This window comes from Onychomys torridus, chromosome X (assembly GCF_903995425.1).
Source record: "Onychomys torridus chromosome X, mOncTor1.1, whole genome shotgun sequence".
NCBI classification, from domain to species: domain Eukaryota; kingdom Metazoa; phylum Chordata; class Mammalia; order Rodentia; family Cricetidae; genus Onychomys; species Onychomys torridus.
Genome location: NC_050466.1, coordinates 60308304 through 60328454, shown reverse-complemented (window position 1 = coordinate 60328454; position 20151 = coordinate 60308304). Strand labels below are relative to the sequence as shown.

Sequence of the window (20151 nt, the reverse complement as noted above, 5' to 3'; positions counted from 1 at the left end):
ATTCATTCAGGTTTTGGATAATTTCATGGCCACTGTTTTTCCCCAAGCATTTTGTCCTGTGTCTCTGCCTTCCACTTCCTTATAACATGGGAAGTTATTCCCACTTCTTTGTAGACATCAATAACCCTATTAACTCCCTTGTACCAAGGTGAGGAGACTCTTTCTAGGGGCACCAAAATTACCTGGAAACTTGGAAAGCAATGATCACCATTTTCCCAGAATGAGCCATAAGGAATAAAGCACAGTTAATTCAGATCAGAGCAAAATGAAATCAGGTTAAATTGCAGTGGACAAAACAACCTTTTCCTTTTCATAGGTCAAATGTGGTTTGATTTTGACAGCTCATGCTTCAGTCCCATGGTTCTGTGGACCTTTTAATTCAGTGCTAGATGGTCACAAGTAAGTGAATTTAATACTTTCAAATTCCCATACTAAAGGATGTAAATGGGCTTTTTGGTCAGTGGGAAAGGTATTGGTTTGATGAGATAATGAGTGTGAGAATGCTTTATAGTCTGTGAACACGAGGTAAATGCAATATTCTTTTGAATTCATCAAGGACCATAATCGTCTAACCCAAGATTCCTACATTGAATACATGTGCAATTTTGAAATTTTAAGAAAATATTTAAACTCTATTGAGTGCATTTCTAACATGAGGTTTTATAAAAGGAAAGTTTGTTCTTTGTGTGCTTTTTGTTGACCGCTCTAGATATATGCTCTCCTGGAGTATATGTTTGATCTTCCTTTATCTAACAAAGCATGTCTTTGAAGACCCAAATTATAGTATTTTAAAATGTCTTTTTATTACTTTTATTTCTTTCTCTCTCTCTCTCTCTCTCTCTCTCTCTCTCTCTCTCTCTCTCTCTCTCTCTGTGTGTGTGTGTGTGTGTGTGTGTGTGTGTGTAGGGCATGCATATGCCACAGTGCATTGCGGAGGTCAGAAGACAACTTGCAGGATAGTTCTTGCCTTCAACTTCATGGGTTCTGGGGGTGGCATTAAGTTGGTCTGGCTCAGCAATAAGCACCTCAACTTACCTGTTGAGCTATCTCACTGGCCTTGAAGGCCAGAGTCATAGTGAGAGTGGAGCAGGGTTACAGTTGCTGTGTCTGTGTGCTGTGGGAGAGGTGTGGCTGGGAGGAATAGCACTCCGGACACAGAAGGAAGGAGAGCTCAGGGTGGTGTGCTTTCACTGATGAGCATATATGCACATGCTCACAGAGAGATGGAGGAGAGAGAGCAGGAGTGAGAGAGATTGGTCCCATCAAAGTAAAGCACTCTTGCTTCCTCTCAGTTGTTTGTTCATTCCATGAAAATGGGGCCAAAGTTAGAGGAATTTTGTAAAATACGCTCTGTTCCTCCCCAAACCTCACAGCTAATTCTATAATCCATTCTTTCACAACTACTCCTCCCAGTGTGGAGGTGAAGAGATCCAATGGCAAGAAAGTGTGTATCTTCCCCTTTTTACCATGATTTGGGGGTACACTGTTCATACAGTCAGGTCCTCAGGGCATTTGTTTCTATCCGGCTTCTGGGGAAAGTGGCTTAGCCACCTTTTAGCCCACAGATGAGGATATCATTCAACACGTCATTCTCCAAACAAAGATAATCTCTTTTACTAGAAGCCATCTGACATATGATGAGGCTGGGAAACCAATAACCAACTGCTCCTCTTAGCGCTAACAAGAACTTTATAACCCAAGTTCTCCCACATCTTACAGGCAAGTTCATTTACTTCTGTTTAGTGTGCACTTTGCTAACAAGACGAGGTTGCTTTGTCTGTAGCAGCTTGTGAATAGTTTCCCTACAGGCTCTCCATCCTCTAAGCTGAAGAACCAAATTATTAGTGGGGCAAAGAGGCTTTGCTAATGAGGCAGAAAGCTATATTCAGTGGGGAAGTGAGAGCAGCCAGAAGAATTGGGTTAAGCCATCCACATTTATGGGGAATCATAAAATCATCAGCAGGGAGGGACCTTGTCTGCACTAACCAGGGAGGATCATCTTGCTGCCGAATATCACTCCCAATGGCAGCTGTACCTTCCCTGCCAGCAGCAGCCCTTAGTGGGGAGACTGCTTTGTTTATTGCTTAATCTATCACTGTTGAGCTGCCTGCCTTGGGGAGGCTCAATTTAAGATAGATTGAAAGGTAGTATCTGTCAATTGAATAAACACAGATGGTTTTCCACAGCAAAAAATTGATTTTTTTTTCCTTCACCAAAGACATAAGTGCTAAACGTGATTATCTTTGGAAGCCAGGCATGAAATGGCTCAGCTCCAGCCCCTGTGTGTTCTGCTCTGGCAGAGAAGGGACACTATATGGGTCTCAGGTTTATCATATGATTTTAGGTTCTTGATTTTAAAACTTAAATTTAGTTAGCAAAGGGACGGACCAATTAAGTCTTTCCTAATAAGAAGGAAAGCTCAACCTATTATTTAATTCACTGTATGTTTTATCAGTTTGGGTCACCGGCTGCCAAAACTCCCTCCAACTCTTTCATCTACAAGTCACAAGGAAGAAACAAGATTTGCCTTAGGACACCCAGACCTTGATCTTCTCACTGTTTGTCTAGTGGCTAGTAAAGAGATGCTCTGTCTGTGCCCTGATGTTAACTGAAGGAGACAGGAGGCTGAATCCTGTTCTGGAAACATCTCTAGAAGCAGGTATGTCAGAGATGCTAAAACTACTATCGCAAATTCCATATGCCATAATTCTAGACATCCCATCTATGTTAGCACTTTCTAGGCATGGAGCCATTTATGCTCAAGGGTTGAGGCAAAAGAGAACAGGTGTGTGAAAGCTAAAGGAGAGTGAAGAGCAAGAGTTCCCCTTGAATAATGAGAAGCCTGAGCCACACATTTTCTTACTTATCTTTCAGCTCTAACTCTAAAACAGCGCAAGCTCATGGACCTTTATTCATGTGAGTGATGTCAAGGAGTCCTTTGGTAGCAGAACGACCTAGCTTCTTTCATCCCACCCATGTGCATGGGAGCATGGAAGAGTGGGTGTGGGTGTCTCCATTGACTTATGGTTGAAAGAGAAAGAGAAATGTACTGACTGTAAGGAGATGAGCCACACATGCTTTCAAGACATAACTGGAGGAAAAGAAGAGACTCGGAGGATCTTAGCACTAGAAGGGACTTAACTCTGTCTTCTCATTTTAAACATGAAAAGGAAGCCTAGCGGAGGAAAAATGGATAGCGGAAGTCCAATAGCTAGAGATGAAGTTGGGATAGAAAGATGTCATGGTTCTTTTACCTCCACTGTGTGTCTTGCTTTCCAAACAGTGCAATGTAATTAAGGACTACCAGGAAAGCTGGTGTTTATAGTACATAAAAGCCCAGAGAAGGTGGGAATGAAGAGATTTTGTTCCAGCTGGTACAATTGTAAGCATAGATCCTTACGCTGTCTTGGTCCTAATGCCTTAAAGCTTCACAGCCAGCCAGTACTTCCCTACATCAACCGACAGAAAGCTTTTTTTATGTGCTATGCACTTGCTGTTTATATCTCACCCAGGCAGAGAAAGCTGGAACTAAAATTGCCTTAGGATTTAAGGGATACACATTAGGAAACACTTGTACAATTTGGATTTAGAGTCAAGTGAGTCTGCATATTCATTCTGTCAGAATTGGCCCATCTTTAAGTTCAGAAAAAGTCAAACCAGGATTTCTCAAGTAAGATAGTCCAAACTTTACAAAATCCTTTCTGTACATTTAGAGAGATGGAGCTACCAGTCCAGTCTTTTTCTACATGTGGGCTATTTCATACACATTATTTTTAAATAGAAATGAAAATGTGCCTGTTTTGGTCAGTTCAAAATTTAAGGTTCCTGTGACTTTTTTTTTTACACATACTCAGACACAAATTCATGTTACTAAAACTATATTAATTTCCCACACATACTTTAGGGGGACTATACATCCAATATAAACATGATTTTTTTCCTCTACAATTATGACCTTTTTTGTATTGAAACTACTGTTTCACCATAACAAGAAAATTAAGCCTAAGTAAATATACTTGATTTAAAACATGTATATCAAGAATAAACGCTATCCTTTATACATTTATAAATAGTAGTTACTTTGATAAAATGAGCAATTTTTTCCCACAGAAGGATTTTCCCTCAGTGGCAGAATGACATTGCAATGGCCCAAATTGGGTTAATGAAAATTAGAATTTCCATGAAACAAAAAGTCAGACCATAAGCTGTTGCTCTATCTCCATACATGGATCTATGTGTTTGGCTGCATTTTGCCTTAACATTTTATATTGGGTGTTTCTCCTGTGTCCTCAGCAACATCTTTTAAAAAGTCAATATTTAGAGGTTTGTTTTATATTACACTGCTTCCAATGTTATAAATGAAGTCCATTCCTCACACATGGGACTCTTTCTTAAAAGAGTTGGCTTCTCATTTTAGGAATGTAAATTAAAGTTGTCCCTTGGTTTACATATTATAGATATTTCTGGAAAAAAGAGTCAAGCCATGTTTTGAAAGCAATTAGCTTCTGTTTAAATCAAATCTTTCACAGAGTAGATATCCAACGCATGGCTTCTCTGCTCTCTTTGTTCATATAATTTCTATGACTTAATTGATGATACTTGCAGGGCTTGGTGCTCTGAATAATAATGTCCAATTTGTTCCTTCCTTTTCAAAGGGAGACTTGATCTCCATTGGAAGAAGCCCTCCCAAATTGAGACAGAAAATGAAGCCTGCTGGCTTACTTTGAGATATACTAGTGATTGATGCATGTGAACATCTCTCCTACCCATCTGTATTGCTCAGCCTCCTGAAGGGTCTTTGGAAGGTATAGAGATAACAACCAATGGCAGGACTCCTGGCCATCCATAAAACAAAATCTGGAGTCCCTTAGGAGGCAAGGTTGAGAGGTTAGTCTAGACATACCCCTCATGACAGATGTTCCCATTGATGAGGCTGAAGGTAGCCGAGGGGTTGGTGCTCTTGAAGGAGGTCATGCAGGTGGTACTTCTGCCAGTGCTGTGGGACCGGTTCATCAGGCCGGGCTGGCAGCAGAGGAGCTGAGTGTTGAACTGCTTCCTGAAGCTCTTGCTCAGCAGATAGAGGGCAAAGGGGTTCACACAGGAGTTGGTGAAGGCCAGGAGGCGAGCACAGATGCTGGTGACAAAGTGAAGCATGGAGGTGTCTACCTCAGAGTAGTGGTAGGAGCGGTACAGGTAGATGACATGGTTGGGGAGCCAGCAGAAGGCAAAGAGGCCCACAAACACCAGTACTGTCTTGGCAAGCCGCTTCCGGGATTCAATCTGAGCAGAGAGAGAGGCAGAGGGGGAGCAGTGTTAGATCAATGAAGACAAACAGAGGCAGGGAAATGGATGAGGGAGCAGAGCCACAGAAAGAGTTCAAGTGTAGATGATGATAATGAGAGAGAGGGAGAGAGGGAGAGAGAGAAAGAGGGAGAGAGGGGGGAAGGGAAGGAAAACAAAATCAGAAACACAGATTGACAAGGCAGGAAGCAGAAACCCATGAGGTAAAATAGTTAGAATATGCTGCTGAGAACAGATCTTTAAACAAAGTTGATTACATGCTTGAATGGATTGCACAATGAAATTCTAGTAAGTGCCCTCTTTCCCCTCCAGAGAGTATTGGGGCAGTTTATCAGCCATTCTACTTCATGCCTTTCCTTGCTCTACAGTTAATTATTTCTTATCCCCTCTGATGCTCAAAACAGCAGCCAGCTTTATTCTTCCTCATTGGCCAAGCTGAGATAAGTCTGCATTATGATTTTTTTAATCTCTAGCTATTTCTGGATGACACAGTGAGGAAGGTGATTATACAAAGCAGAGTGAACATCTCTTTTTGTGCTTAACTCCCTTTGTGACTTCAAGGGGGAACTTCTTTCTCATTAAACAATTTAGGGTACAGTGGGTATTTGCTTACTAAAAAGCCTTTCAAATAGGCAGCCAGTTGTACTGACAACTGCCATTTCTCCTTGGTAGGAAAAGAACTTAGGAAGGGAAGCTCTCCAAGGGAAACAGCTATTCATTTCCATGGAGCTGGGGGCTCTCTTTGTTCTACCATTAAATACATCAAAGATCTGCATTTGGGCTAGGAGGCAAAAAGAAGTGACTGGGGCTGGGGAGATGGCTTGTAAAGGACCTGGTTCAGTTCTCAGCTCACACATGGTCACTCACAACCATATATAAGTCTACTCCCATGGGATTTGGAACCCTCTTTTGACTTCGATGGGTACCAGGCACACTCATGGTGCATATAAATTGCAGGCAAACACTCATATACATAAAATGAAATATATAAATCTTTAAAAAAATTAAAATTACTGACAAAGAAAGGAAAGCCAGAGCCCTTGGTTTCTATTTGTCCCTCTAGGATAAAATTTCAGGGGGTTATGGGAGATGGAGTGAGGAGTAATATATGGGAATATCCTGCATGTTGGGACTTGTAGCTCTTATACATGCTCTCATAATTTTACAATAACCTTCCAAAATAGAAGCTACTACTATTATAACAATGATAAGAAAATTGAGGCCTCAAGAGGGAAAATCAAATATGGATTTGAACCAGTCATTCTATAAACCTTTTTTCATTGGTATACATTTTATAGGTAGAGATGGATTTCATGAAGGCACTGGTGTTCAAACATGTCATGTCGTTTGACTTCAATCATCCCTCTAGCTGCTCTTAACCAGATTAACTCTTTTTCTTCACCCAGTCTCATATTTCTTCTCCCTCTGCTTCATCTGTGTGGTAATTCTCTTCCTGGTGAAACAGCATGATGGAGTTAAAAGAGGCATTTATAGAAAGCATTTTGGAGTCCTTGAAATTATTTTCTCTTTCACACTTCTGGTGGACTGAATCCAAAGCCCTTAAAGAGGCATCACTCACTTTATCTCAAGAATCTCAAAATCAAGTGATGTAGTCATTTATACACCATCCTTGTCATTAACATCTAAAATTAATGCAAGAGGCCACATGCCTAAGGCAGAAAATTAATGGACACTAAGCACCCACCTGCTTCTTGACATGTATATTGCCTTCCACGGGGAGATTGTAGGCACTCTGAATCAGATTTCGGGCAATGAAGTAGTAGTAGACAGAGATGATTGACAGCGGGATAATGTAGAAAACCAGAAAGGAAGCCATAGAGTGAATTTTAGGGTGCAGCTCATTAGAGTGTGGGTAGGGGGCACAGCTAATAAAGGTTTGGTTGGTATCTTTCACGTGGAAGGGATGGAGGTCAGAAAACACAGCCTCTGGGATGGCCAATAGCATAGAGACGATCCAGATCAAGGCAGCTTTGAGACAGATCTTCATCAGGGCATGTGATGCCTGGATATCCATTGGCCGCACAATGGCTTTATACCTGGGGCAGCAAAAAAGGAATGGTTCCATGTAAGTTGTTCAAAATCATTATGGGTGATACCACAGCCAGGACCAGGGTGAGGCAAGTTAGGCTGCTGAGGTGCAGAATTTAAGAAGGTACTCACCATTAAGCTCATGAAAATGTTTACTCTGAATTCTCATGAATCCAAAAGTGAGTGCCTTCTGAAATTTGGCACCCTGAGCATGTACCTTGCCTCATTCTAGCTGGTCTATAATAAATGCTTTGAGAAGTAACATTCTACTCTTCTCTGTCTCTCTGTCTCTCTGTCTCTCTGTCTCTCTGTCTCTGTCTCTCTCTCTCTCTCTCTCTCTCTCTCTCTCTCTCTCCTTTTCTCTATTTTTGGTTTAGAAGTTTAATTTTATGTACATTTTCCTATCTCCTTTGTTTAAATTATTATATAATACAATTACACAATTTCTCTTCCTTTTCCTCCCTTTAAAGCCTTCTCTCTCTCTCTCTCTCTCTCTCTCTCTCTCTCTCTCTCTCTCTCTTTCTCTCTCTCTCTCTCTCTCACACACACACACACACACACACACACACATACACACACACACACACACATGCCTAAATATATAATACAATGTGCTCAGTCCATTTAGTGTTACTTGTATATGTATAATTTCTGGGCTGACCATTTGGTATTGAATAACCTATTAGGTGAAGTCTTCTCTGGAGAAAACTATTTCCCCCTCTCAGCATTCCATATATATATACATTTATTGTGTACAATATTATGTTTCAAAATATGTGTACATTATAGAAAGGCTTGAGCTAATTAGCATATGTATTATCTCACACAGTTATCTGGTTTTTGTTTCTTTGAAGCCAATTAAAATTGACTGTGATTTTCAAGCATATAATACATTGTTAATAACTGTAGTCACTGTGCAGCACAATTCACTGTGTCTCTTGATTTTAAGAGTGCTTCTTAGAAAAGCTGATGTTCCTTTCAGTTTTCTTAATAAATTACAGAAATGAATAACAAAGCAAATTGCTATCTAAAGAGAGACACAGAGACAAGGAGCTTATTTTTATTTTATAAAATCTTCATTTTTAATATTCACATTCATTTCCAGGAACCTGAAGTCATTGAGTACTTTCAGTTTTTCTCTTCTTTCTTTCAAAGAATGAGGACTAAATAGGCCATTGAAAATGCTACACCCAGAAGAAGGCCTATAATTAACAAACTAATCTTTGCTTCACCTTCTTACCCTCTTCCTTCTGCCCTATCTCCTTACTGTTTTGTGAGGTACCTGGGTGAAGGACTCTGGGAAGCAGACACCAGCCTGAAGTCAAGGGTACAAAGGTTTATTGGGGGTGGATACCTTAGCTGAGCCAGCTAATGAACTGTTTACTCAGTTACTGAAGAGTTTCTCTTTCTCTTAAACATATAACCAGAAAATATAGCTAGTTAATGATTGATACTGAAAAGATTTTTGATGTGAAAGAAGTGCTCATAGCAGCCATGTTTTAACTTCGGAGAGAAATAAACAGAATAGATAAACTGGAAGAAAAAGGGAATGAAGCAGACATGACAGGAAACAGAGACAATGTGATCCTAAGTCATAGAGGGTCCTTATTTTCTGGACTACGAGCTACTTTTGATCATGCAGCCTCACGTTATAATTGGAATATTCTCTTATTGACTTTTCTCTTGAATTGCTTTACGTGGCTTCTATTTTTTTTTTTAACCAATAGAGCCTTATAGGAAACAGTCGACCACAATGGTCATTTGAAGTTGCCACCATATTTATTCCCAGGATCATTTCCTCTTTTAGTTAGGATTTCTATTGCTGTGCAAAGACACCATGACCACGGCAATTCTTATGAAGAAAATATTTAATTGGGGTGGCTCACTTATGGTTTCAGAGTATTATCATCATGACAGGGAGCATGGAGGCATGCAGGCAGATGTGGTACTGAAGTAGTAGCTGAGAGTCCTACATCTTGCAGGCAACAGGAAGTTGACTGACACACTGGACATTATCTTCAGCATGCCTCAAATCCTGCCCCCCACAGTGACACACTTCCTCTAGCAAGGCCATACCCACTCCAGCAAAGCCACACCTCCTAATAGTGCCAGTCCCTATATGATTATGGGGGCCAATTAGATTTAAACTACCACATTTCCCAGGGGTCAAGCCCTTAAAAGAATAATCTTCCTCTTTGCACTTAAGGGTAGATATGGAAATGCTTAAATCTCTATTACATCTCTGCTTCCCTCTTCTCTTCATGCTCAATCCCACAGTCTGCATGCATCTGAATCCAGTCCTTCCCAATTCTAGTTTAAGTGCCATCTTGAAGGTTTTGCAAACTAATTGATGCCTCAAATGTTCTCATTCTTTCCTCTAAGTTGTCTGAATTTTTGATAGGGTTATGAGCTGTTCTCATTTTATACTTACTACGCACTGTCTTTAGTTAATTATTTATGATACTGAGGATCAAACCAAGACCTTGCTCATGCAAGCTAGGCAAGCCCTCTCTATAGCCCCATATTTCTTTTTCACTTTTCATTTTGAGACAGTCCTTATAAGTTGCCTAGGTTTGTCTTGAACATACTCTATAGCCCAGGGAGGTCTCAAACTTACAATTCTCCTGACTCTGTTTCCTGAGTAACTTGGATTATGGGATGCATCACCTGGTCCAACATTAATTTATTGTTTTCTAGGTTTTTTCATGGATATGTCTTTTCTACCTGGCTTTTTCATCAGTTTCCTCTGGTCTGAAGATTCTGGCTTCTTCTCTCCATTTCTTTCTATATCTTGCAAAATGTTCTAAGTCCCTTGTTCTACATATGTTTAAGTAGAAGCTCAGCAAACACTTGCTATTCATTGTAAATATGTAACTTGCAGAAGAGTCTCTTATTCTCAAGTTCTCATAAATGAGAGAGAGGGTCTTCATTATATACTTAGTAATATTCATTCTTTTGTAGATGGGCAAATTTACTCCACTGATATGAGACTCAAGGTTTTCCACTTCTAAAAACATCTGTGCTTCATTTTTCTTGTGTCAACATTGGAAAGGGTGAAGGATGGTCTTCACAAAATTAATACATCAAAGACTCAAACTAATTGGCTCCTGTGTTCAATATTAGAAACCTTTGTCCACAGAAAGGCATGACTCAGATGATAACTCAGATGATAGTTTTATTTTATTATTTTATTAAAATATTTCAGTCTTCACTTGTCTATAATTATCTACTGTAGTCAGTAGAAATTGTTGAACATCAACCCTTTAGAACTCTCAGTACCAGCCAAATGCTCACTATACAGAGAAGATTGGTCTAGAAGTATAAGACAAAATAGTCTCTGAGGTAACTGACATGCTTCCTAAATTTAAATTAGAATCCTTCAGATAAACTTTGACAAAACTACAAAACCCTGGATTTATTTTCCCTCAAGAATAGCACCTACAATCCCCCTTGAAGAAATGTGAGGTTCTTAAAAGCTGGTTGTAAGATGCCTATAACCCAGAGCACAGAGCAATGGAATCTTTTTTTAAAAAAGGTGTGTGTGTGTGTGGGGGGGGGGGTTATAGGATATATTCTGATCATGCATTTCCTCCCCCAACTCCTCCCAGATCCTCTTACTCTCCCCTACCCCCATCCCTCTGAGCTATGTCTCAGCAAGCAGATTAGTGGTCTTTGGAGAAGATCTAACTGTTCTCTTTTAAATATGTGACATATTACAGTCATCCTTTTCTGATTCTTCTCCAGGTTAATAGCTCCAGTGCTCTTTTCATCCCATCTTAATATACTCTAGTGTCTCCTGGCTTGTAACATAGACTAGTGACCAAAGCAGAATCCCTAGAGAAATGGCTGAATGGAGGGAAGGGTTGAGAAAACAGAAAAAGACATAAAGGGAGGAAATTGGAGAAGAATGCAGAAGGAAGATGGAAATAGGAGGAGATGTTAGTTAGGTAAATGGAGATGACAGAAGGAATAAGGAGAAGAAAAGCCTAAACATTGTCTGACTCTTTAATACCACTCTGTTGTTGTGTCATGCCCTAGCCAATGTATTCACCTAGACTTTGTCAATGTAGCTAGCTGACTGTCCCAAAGGAAGCTAGTGTAAGAGCAGTGGGTAGTTGAGGGGGAACTGGACACCTAGGGAAAAGTCTTTTTTTTTTTTTCAAGAATATTCAGGGCTGTTACTCAGAAAATGGTAACTTTCACAGCAAAACACAACTCTGCCATGTGAAATGCATGCTCCTCCCTAAGCATTCAGGGTGGCATAGGCACTAGTATTACAAGGCTGAAGATCCTTAAAATTTGCAGAGTTAATATAGCTGTAGACCTTGTTTCCCTATCCAAGGCTTAGTGGAAGCGGTATAAACAAATAAAAGTTGGGCATAGAGTTGAATTCAATCTTTCTTTCCTATTGCAAATGTATCAAAGAAGATTGTCATTCACTTTAAATGAAGGATCATAAATTAAATGATACAAGGAGTTACTCCATTTCAAATACAGGGTAAAAGCACCCCTCATGGGACTTGTTGGGAATACCACTCAGTAAAGAATAAATAGACATGCACCTTCAATATATGTGTTTTTGTTTATAAATAATATATGTACCCTAAGAAAATATTCTGAAGTTATTACTCACTAAAAGAAAATGGAAGCTCTTGGGCAAATGTTTAATTGTACATCTGAAGTAGGAAATGTATCAGATGAACCTCAATACATTATGGTGCCAGACAGAAAGGAAGTGCTTACAGTATGAGAGATTTATAATAATGAACATAGAAAACTTATTGAAGAGTCTTCTTAGAACAATTTTAGCAATAAAATTAGAGCAGTGATAATAGATAACTCAGTGAATTTAAACCTATTCATAAATCTATGCTGTTATTATTTTTTATTTTATGTGTATGTGTGTGCCCCTGCTTGAGTTTATGTGCACGGTGTACATGCAGGTACCTCTGGAGGTCAGAAGAGGGAGTGAGATTCCCTGGAGTTGCAGTTACAGGCAGTTATAAGCTAACGAACATGAGAACCAACTTGGGTCCTCTGTAAAAGCGTTACTTGCTCTTAACTGTTGATCCATCTTTCTAGCCCTTTGTTTAAAATTAAAGAACAAAAGAAAAAGTTCAGCTAACAAATATGAAGAAATATGTTTAGATGATGTCCATTTGTAATCTATATAATCATTGATTCAGGTGAAAACAATAAAACCATTGAGGCTAGAGGTTTGGGAATAATAAGATATTCACAGTGTTCTCACTAAAGATCAGTACCTGGTTACAAATGGGAAAATATACCTTTATGATAGAAGGATCTAGAAGTTACCCTCTAACATATCAAATGTAAGGGTAATTTTTTCTTTAAACAGTGTAGGTACATGAACCAGTGCTTAAGGCATTATTGGAGGCACAGGAAAATCTTTAATTTTATTTAAAAATTTAAAAATACGTTCATTTTAATTTTGTCATTATACTAATGAATTCATGAAACTAAACTTTTAACTTGCAAGCCTCTGAAGTAGTTGGGCTTATAGGTAGGCTTGAGTCATCAGACTGACTGACTATGAAGTCAGTATTTCTGGTCAAAACATTTAATCAGAATCTAAACATGAAGGAAAAAAACAAATCCATATTCTGGTACATTCTGGAAGATAACTAACTGGCTTTGACTTACCAAAACTCACAATGTCCATTGCAACTGTAACTAGATAGTAGGAACCTATTGCTAAAGATACCACATACTTTGGTTGCAGGACATAGGGAAATCAAGTTATTAACTGATCTGGAAATTTCCTCTCTGCTGGCCAGTTTTCTAGGGTCAGAAGCTGATACAAAGGCCACTTTGGGGGTGGGGTGGGCAAAGCCATAAGTAGAATTACCCGGGAGTGAACCCTGCATGCTACTCAGCAGGCAAGGTGTACCCACCCCTACCTGTGCAATAGTCGAATGGTTTTAGGGGTAACCAAACTTTTATGATTGAATTTGAGGCCTGAGCCACGGGAAGCATTCATGCCTAGTACTATAAACCCAGTCAAAAGTTCTGGTTGGGAAGGTGATGGATCCTAGAGCACTTACTACTGTTGTTTTGTTAAATTGATGGATCAAACTACCTTCTAAATATTTGTGTTTGAGGCTGGAGAGATGGCTCTGCAATTAAGAGCACTTGCTGCTCTTGCAGAAGACCAGGTCTGTTTCCAAGTACTCACAGGGCATTTTACAACTGTCTGTGACTCCAGTTCCAGAAGATCCAGTGCCCTCCTCTTTTGGCCTCCATGGGCACTTAGCACACATGCAGTGCACATACACATACGCAGACAAAATACTCATCTACACAAAATAAAAATAAACAATCTTTAAACACATATTTATGTTTATATCCATAGATTAGTGCTGCTCTCAACCTTGGTCAGAGAAGCTTATTTTTTTCGTTGGTAGCAGTTCATGCAGAGACTCATAAGTGGTCAGTGTGCTAATAATAAGTAACTGTTGGATGCTCAGTTCTAAATGGTTCATCTATATCAACCCCATATCCAAATGTCAAGGGATATCTCAGAACAGAAGATAGAAAGAGTATAAGAACCAGATGATGGGATGGAGTGTTATGAAATGCTCTCTTCTGGATATGAGATTGCTGTTGCTCTCATGAACTCATAGCAGTGGTGGTGACCTGCACAAGATCAAACCAGTAAACATTCCAGCATGGTTGGGGGAGGAGATAATGAAGCCCCACCCTAGCTGCAGAGCTATTGGCTGTTGGTGGCTGCTGGGAGAGGGAGTCATTTTTATTGGATGTGTGGCCACTGATAGGTTGCTCATTCTTCATTGGAGAGTCTTAGGGACATGCATATATGGGAATCACTTATTTGACTTAGTTGGGTTATTTTTTAAAAAGAAGATGGGACATGAGGTGGGAGGGAGATGTTTTGGAAAGGGCCCAAAGGGAGTTGGGGGAAAGCTGGGGATGGAAACAATCAAGATGCACTGTATACATATATGGAACTGCCAAGTAACAAATACAAAATATTCTTAAAATATCAATGTTATTGTTATTAAAGAAATTGAGACTGAAGGAAATGGAGAGTTGAAGGGGATGAAAGAGGTATAATGCATGTAATACATAAAGCCTTTATTTTATCCATAATTATAAAAAAAGAAGCTATAAAAGACTTTAGGGAACAGTAAGGGAAATATGATTATAGGTTAAATATTAGATATTGTTAAAAATTATTAATTTCTCTCAATATGATAATGATATTAAGTACACAGAATAGTGTGCTGGCTGGTCTTATGTCAACTTGACATAAGCTAGAGTTATCTGAAAGGAGGGAGCCTCAATTGAGAATATACTTCCATAAGATCCAGGTGTAAGGCATTTTCTTAATTAATGATTGATGGGGGCGGGACAAACCCATCATGGATATTGCTTCCCTGGGCTTGTGATCCTAGATTCTATAAGAAAGCAGGCTGAGCAATCCAAGGGAAGCAATCCAGTAAGCAGCACCTCTCTATGGCCTCTGCATCAGCTCTTGCCTCCAGGATCTTGCCCTTCTTGAGTTCCTGTTCTGGCTTCCTTCAGTGATGGACTACAACGTGGAAGTGTAACTCAAAAAAATTCTTTTCTCCCCAACTAGCTTTTGGTCATAGTATTTCACAGCAAAAGAAACCCTAACTAAGACAAAGAGTGTCCTTGTTCTGAGGAAAAACACTCAAATACATAGGGGTTTACTTTTCAAAGTTCAACACAGAACTCAGCAAGCAAACATAAACACAAATACGTACACTCACACATACTACATTGTAAGGGCAAAATTGAGGAAATGGTTTTTGTTGGATGTAAGTAGATATTCTAAATCTATATTTTTAAAAATAAGCTAACAGTACAAAAAAGGTAAAACAATGTGTGGTAGTTTGAATGAGGATGGTCCCCATAGGCTTTCATATTAGAATGCTTGTTATCCAACTGGAACTGTTTTGAAAGGATTAGGAGGTATGGCCTTTTGAGGAGGTGTGTCACTGGGGGCAAGCTTTGAGGTTTCAAAAGCCCATTCCATTCTTAACTAGTTCTATCTGTGTGTCTGTCTCTGTCTCTTCCCTCTCTATCCCCCTATCTCCTTACTGTGATTATTGTCCTAACATGTAAGCTCTCAGCTACTGCTTTAGCCCCATACAGGCCTGCCTAGCTGTTGTCATGCTCCCTGCCATGATGTTCAAAGATGCATCCTATGAAACTGTAACCCAATAACTCTTTCTTCTATAAGTTGCCTTGGCCATAGCACTTCTTCTCAGTGATAGAAAAGTAACTAAGACATAATGTCATCTATCTTACTTTTTGTCATTAAAGGTAAAAGCCTTTGCCACATGAACAACATTATTAAATTATAATTGAAATGTGACTGAATATATCTTATCAGCTCAGGATCTACATCAAGAGCAAGGGATGTATCTTCCTAGCTATAGTCACATTGTTCTCTTGGGTCTGTGATTTTAATATCATCTATAGCCTGTAAGGTTTTGTTGTGTTCTCTTTTGTTTCATCAGGACTATTTTTAAGACACTTGTTCATTTAGGGAGGCTAGTTTAATTAAAACTGGATTACATACAAATACACATCAGTCCACAGTGGCTGGATATGAGCTGAGAGATTAGGGAAAAGTTAGGCTGCCATTGTGGGTGAGGGCACTGCTTCTGTTGCCTGATGGGCATCTAGTAATGGGTCCCGTGATAGAGTGGTCAGGGAGTGAGCCTCAGTTTGGACCCTAATGTTTAATTCATCCTTACATTTAAATAGAAGCCGATACAAATAGGTTTTATACTTTTCCTCTCTTACCCATTAAATAGGTCTCAACTTTCCTGATTTCCGCTTTGGGGGCCATTATCCCTCAGGAAAGTTTCCAGATGATGTAGCTAAGGTTTTAGTGGACTTCCTAAGAGTCTTCAACAGAGATCTTCCTTCTTTGGGAAGAGGCAAGCTTTAAGCCTAGGCCAAGGGAGTGAGTCATGATCCATGCTGTAAAGTGTAATTGGACTTTAGGTTTTCCGCAGAGACCAAGAAGCAAATAGTGTGTGTAGATAGAGTCCTTCCAAACCCAATACAATCCTAACATTTACCTGAGGGCGGAAATTTCTCCATCATCTTCTCTCCCAGGAGACAACCTGTATCTTCTGGAGAGCATAGCAGGTTTGGGGGAGGAGAGAAGCTGTCACTTATTTGCTCTGAAGAACACTGAAAGTCATTGTGCTCACCCTCCACTATGGAAAGAAGGCTAGTTCCCAGTGAAGGAGTTGTAAATTCCTCCAACAAGTCAAGGGCTTCAGGTAGCAATATTTCCACAGATTTTCTTTCCTCTTCAAAGACTTGCTTTGTAGCCACTATATGGGACTTTCTTTTGTGTGTCTCTGTTTCTATGTGTATGTGTGTGTATGTTTATCTGTGTGTGCACCAGGTGGACCCAGAGATGATATACATAGACATTGCTCTCCACCTTCTTTTTTTGAGATAGGATCTCTCACTAGACCTGGAGCTCACTAATTGAGAAAGTGACTGAAAGCCCTCAGGATCCTCCTGTCTTTGCTTCCCTAAGGGTTGGAATTATAGGTACAGGACACTGTGCTTGGCTTCTTAAATGACTTTACTTGGCTTCTTCCATGTGGATGCTAGGGATTTAACTCAGATGGAGCTGTCTCCCCAGCTCCCAGGAATTTCTCTTTTGTGCAGATTTCCAAAGACTAAAGCATGTGTACATGGGTTTCAATCAGCTTGACTCAGTTAAAAATCACCACCACCATAACAACTGAAGCTCAGGTATTTGTGCTCTCACTGGCTGTGCTGTTTTGATTGAATGATCATGGTTTGTCCTCACAGCAATCCTGGATGGCAGACACCAACATTACTATTCTCTAACAGATGAGTAAACTGAGTTTCATTAACTTATCCAGGACTACCAATGTTAAACATTAGCAACAAAGTTTGAGTCTATTCATCATCATGATAACTTCCTAATCTGATGGTCTTGTGGTTGATTGTGAAACCTGGGATTCCTAATACAATAAACTACAACACACACACACACACACACACACACACACACACACACACACACACACACAGAGAGAGAGAGAGAGAGAGAGAGAGAGAGAGAGAGAGAGAGAGAGAGAGAGAGAGATCCACATGGCCTGAGGCTTAGAGTGAATTCTGAGCTTTCTTCTATATTCGGAGACCCCAGGGCCCCAAGGGGTCATCTGAGGGAGACCTTGGAGCTGAGCTGAGGTTTAAAAAGAAAAAAAAATATTGGCATTAATGAAGAACCAGAAGCCTGCAGGCTAGAATGACAGGCTAGGGACGATGACAGGAATGTTTCAGACATAAAGATAGTGGTTCTAGGAGATGAGATTGGGCGTGTAGCTCAGTTATGTAGCACTTGCCCAGCATGCATAGGGTTTTGAGTTCAATCCTCAATACTACAAAACATCAGTAACACAGCCCTCTGATTCTAGGACATGAGGGCTGAAAAATCTTAGGGATATGGTGGGAAGAGAGAGGTAATCTGTTGTTGGACATCCTATAATGCTTTCTCATAAGGAATTGGGCACCAACTGAACCCTGGGCCAAAAATGAGTTTCATCAGGATGATCTAATTCCAGAGTTCAATGCTAATCTTATAAGGAAGCCTTTCAGAAGGGGTAGAAGCAGGCTGAAATATTGCCCTTGCCCGTGGGTATGTTTAAAGTGACAAAGGAAAGCGATAACCCAGTTAAACTCCAGTAAGTATGCACGGATCCTGGCAAAAGCAGTTCATAGACCATTCTTCAAAAACTCTATGGAGAGAAGAACATATATTTAGATCTTGTTACACCTTTTCAACAGTTTATGAGCCCCAAAGCTAGAAGAACATTTCCAGATTCCATTTGCACACTGAAGTCAGACATAGTGAAATCACTCTACCTTGCAGCCTAGAAAATACAAAGAAAATCAGGAGATGAGACAAGCCTGGAAGACAGAGTTCATTCATGTTCTGGGATGGAATGTATCATTGATTGGGGTCATAGATTGTCTTCAAAGCTAGTTGTTCACCCCAAACAGACTCAGAGTGACGATTTGAATCAAGTAAGGGCAAGTTACCAGAAAGTCCAGGACTGCGGAAAGCAAGACAAAGAGGAGGCTTGGGGGAGGGTGCAGGGGCAAGGGAACCCTTGAGAGCCTTGGAGCATGTTGTAGAACTGTGACAGCCAAGGACAAAGTGACAGCATTTACCCATCTGTCCCTAGCCCTCTTTGAACCCTCTTTGTCTGAGACTTGTCATAGGTTGTTAATTCTGGGATGGCATCTGCTGGCCCCAAACCTTCATTGGGCACAATGTTTGCCCTTGCTCTGAGAAAGGAAGCCAAGTCTCCCAGGGCACACCAGGGCATACAGCCACCACCTACAGCATAAATTCTTTACCTGGTCCACTTAGTTTATCCAACATATATGTAAACTTTTAAATATAGGAGACAGTGTTTAGTTTTAAGTATATTTCACATTACTGGGGCTAAAAATAGAATTTCTAAATTACCTTAATAAAGTATGTTACAATTTTTTTCCAAAACAAGATGCATTGAAATTCAAAAATACCATCATGGCATATGACTCATTGTGTCAAATTATGAACGTTCAACAGCAGTATATTTAAATAAACTTTGAGGAGAAGTTTGAGAAGTAGTAAGAGGGTGACTCAGCTCTGTAACTTATTGGGTCCTCCAGCTTAGGTTGACGTTGGCCGTGTTGGAGAGGTCTTATTGTATAAGGAAGAAGCCTGAGGTGAGGAGGGAGACAGGGTAAGGTCTGGGAACCCACATGAGACTCTACTTTCATCATTAGCAATTTACCATGATTTTCTTTGGACTGTTTTGTTATTTAATGAAAACTCACATTACATGTACTGTGTGCTTGGCACAGTTCTCAATGGGTTCCAAGAATTAACTTAAAAAAAGAGATAGATTGACACTAAATGATAAAAAGGTCTCTAATTTGAATTTTACTATGTTAAGAGATGGATAGCTCTTGAAATGTTTTCTGTCATTACATTCTAAATCTAACTTTAATACAGTTATGCCTGTACCTATTAGCATCCTCAGACAAATGCCTTTGGAACTCATGCTTGAGAAAGAAAGAGCATACAAAATATTCTATGAAATACTTTTCAATAGTTAGTTACTCTTACCTTTAAAAATGCTTATTGCAATTGAAGATTGTCAGTACTGTTTATCCTCTCTCTCTCTCTCTCTCTCTCTCTCTCTCTCTCTCTCTCCCCCTTTGTTTCTCTCACCCTATTGCCTTCTCACTCCTCATTCTCTCTTATGTTCTTACAAATGAAAGAACTGACAAAATGGCTACATTTCTCAAGGCCACATAAACAAATGGAATCCAAATAGAGACCATCTGGCTCCTGAGTCCAGCCTTAGATCATAAGAATCACTGAGCAGTCTTACACATGATGTTTTGATATAATTCTTTCCATTTACTTTTTCTGGTCTTCTTTATAAGATTAAAATTAGAAATTTTTGTGTCTTTTAACATCAGTCTCTCATGTAAACATTTTGTCATATCACACAGATGCCCCTCCAGACATCAGGCCATAACCTGCCAGTGCTAGCAAGCCTCTTTGGCCACTATGTCTTTTCAAGGAAGTGTGGTGATCTCTAGGGAACAGAGTCTCTACTTTCTCATGTGCCAATTAGCTCAAATGAAGTGAAGCACCCCAACCACTCAGAAAGCAGGATGTCTGGTAACACACAAGCATATCTTAAGTATCTACTTTTGCAGGGTCCTATA

General features: G+C 39.8%; 1 protein-coding gene across 1 annotated transcript in view; it reads right to left on the bottom strand.

Moving 5' to 3' along the window:
- Positions 1 to 870: 870 nt before the first annotated feature.
- Grpr (gastrin releasing peptide receptor) overlaps positions 871 to 20151 on the bottom strand; it is a 37603-nt gene continuing 18322 nt past the window's right edge. Inside the window, exons 2-3 of the mRNA XM_036173869.1 lie at positions 7007 to 7358; positions 871 to 5280 (exon numbers count right to left, since the gene is read on the bottom strand). Coding sequence (XP_036029762.1) covers positions 4894 to 5280; positions 7007 to 7358 — 739 coding nt within the window. The 3' untranslated portion in view covers positions 871 to 4893. The remainder of the gene's footprint in view (positions 5281 to 7006; positions 7359 to 20151) is intronic.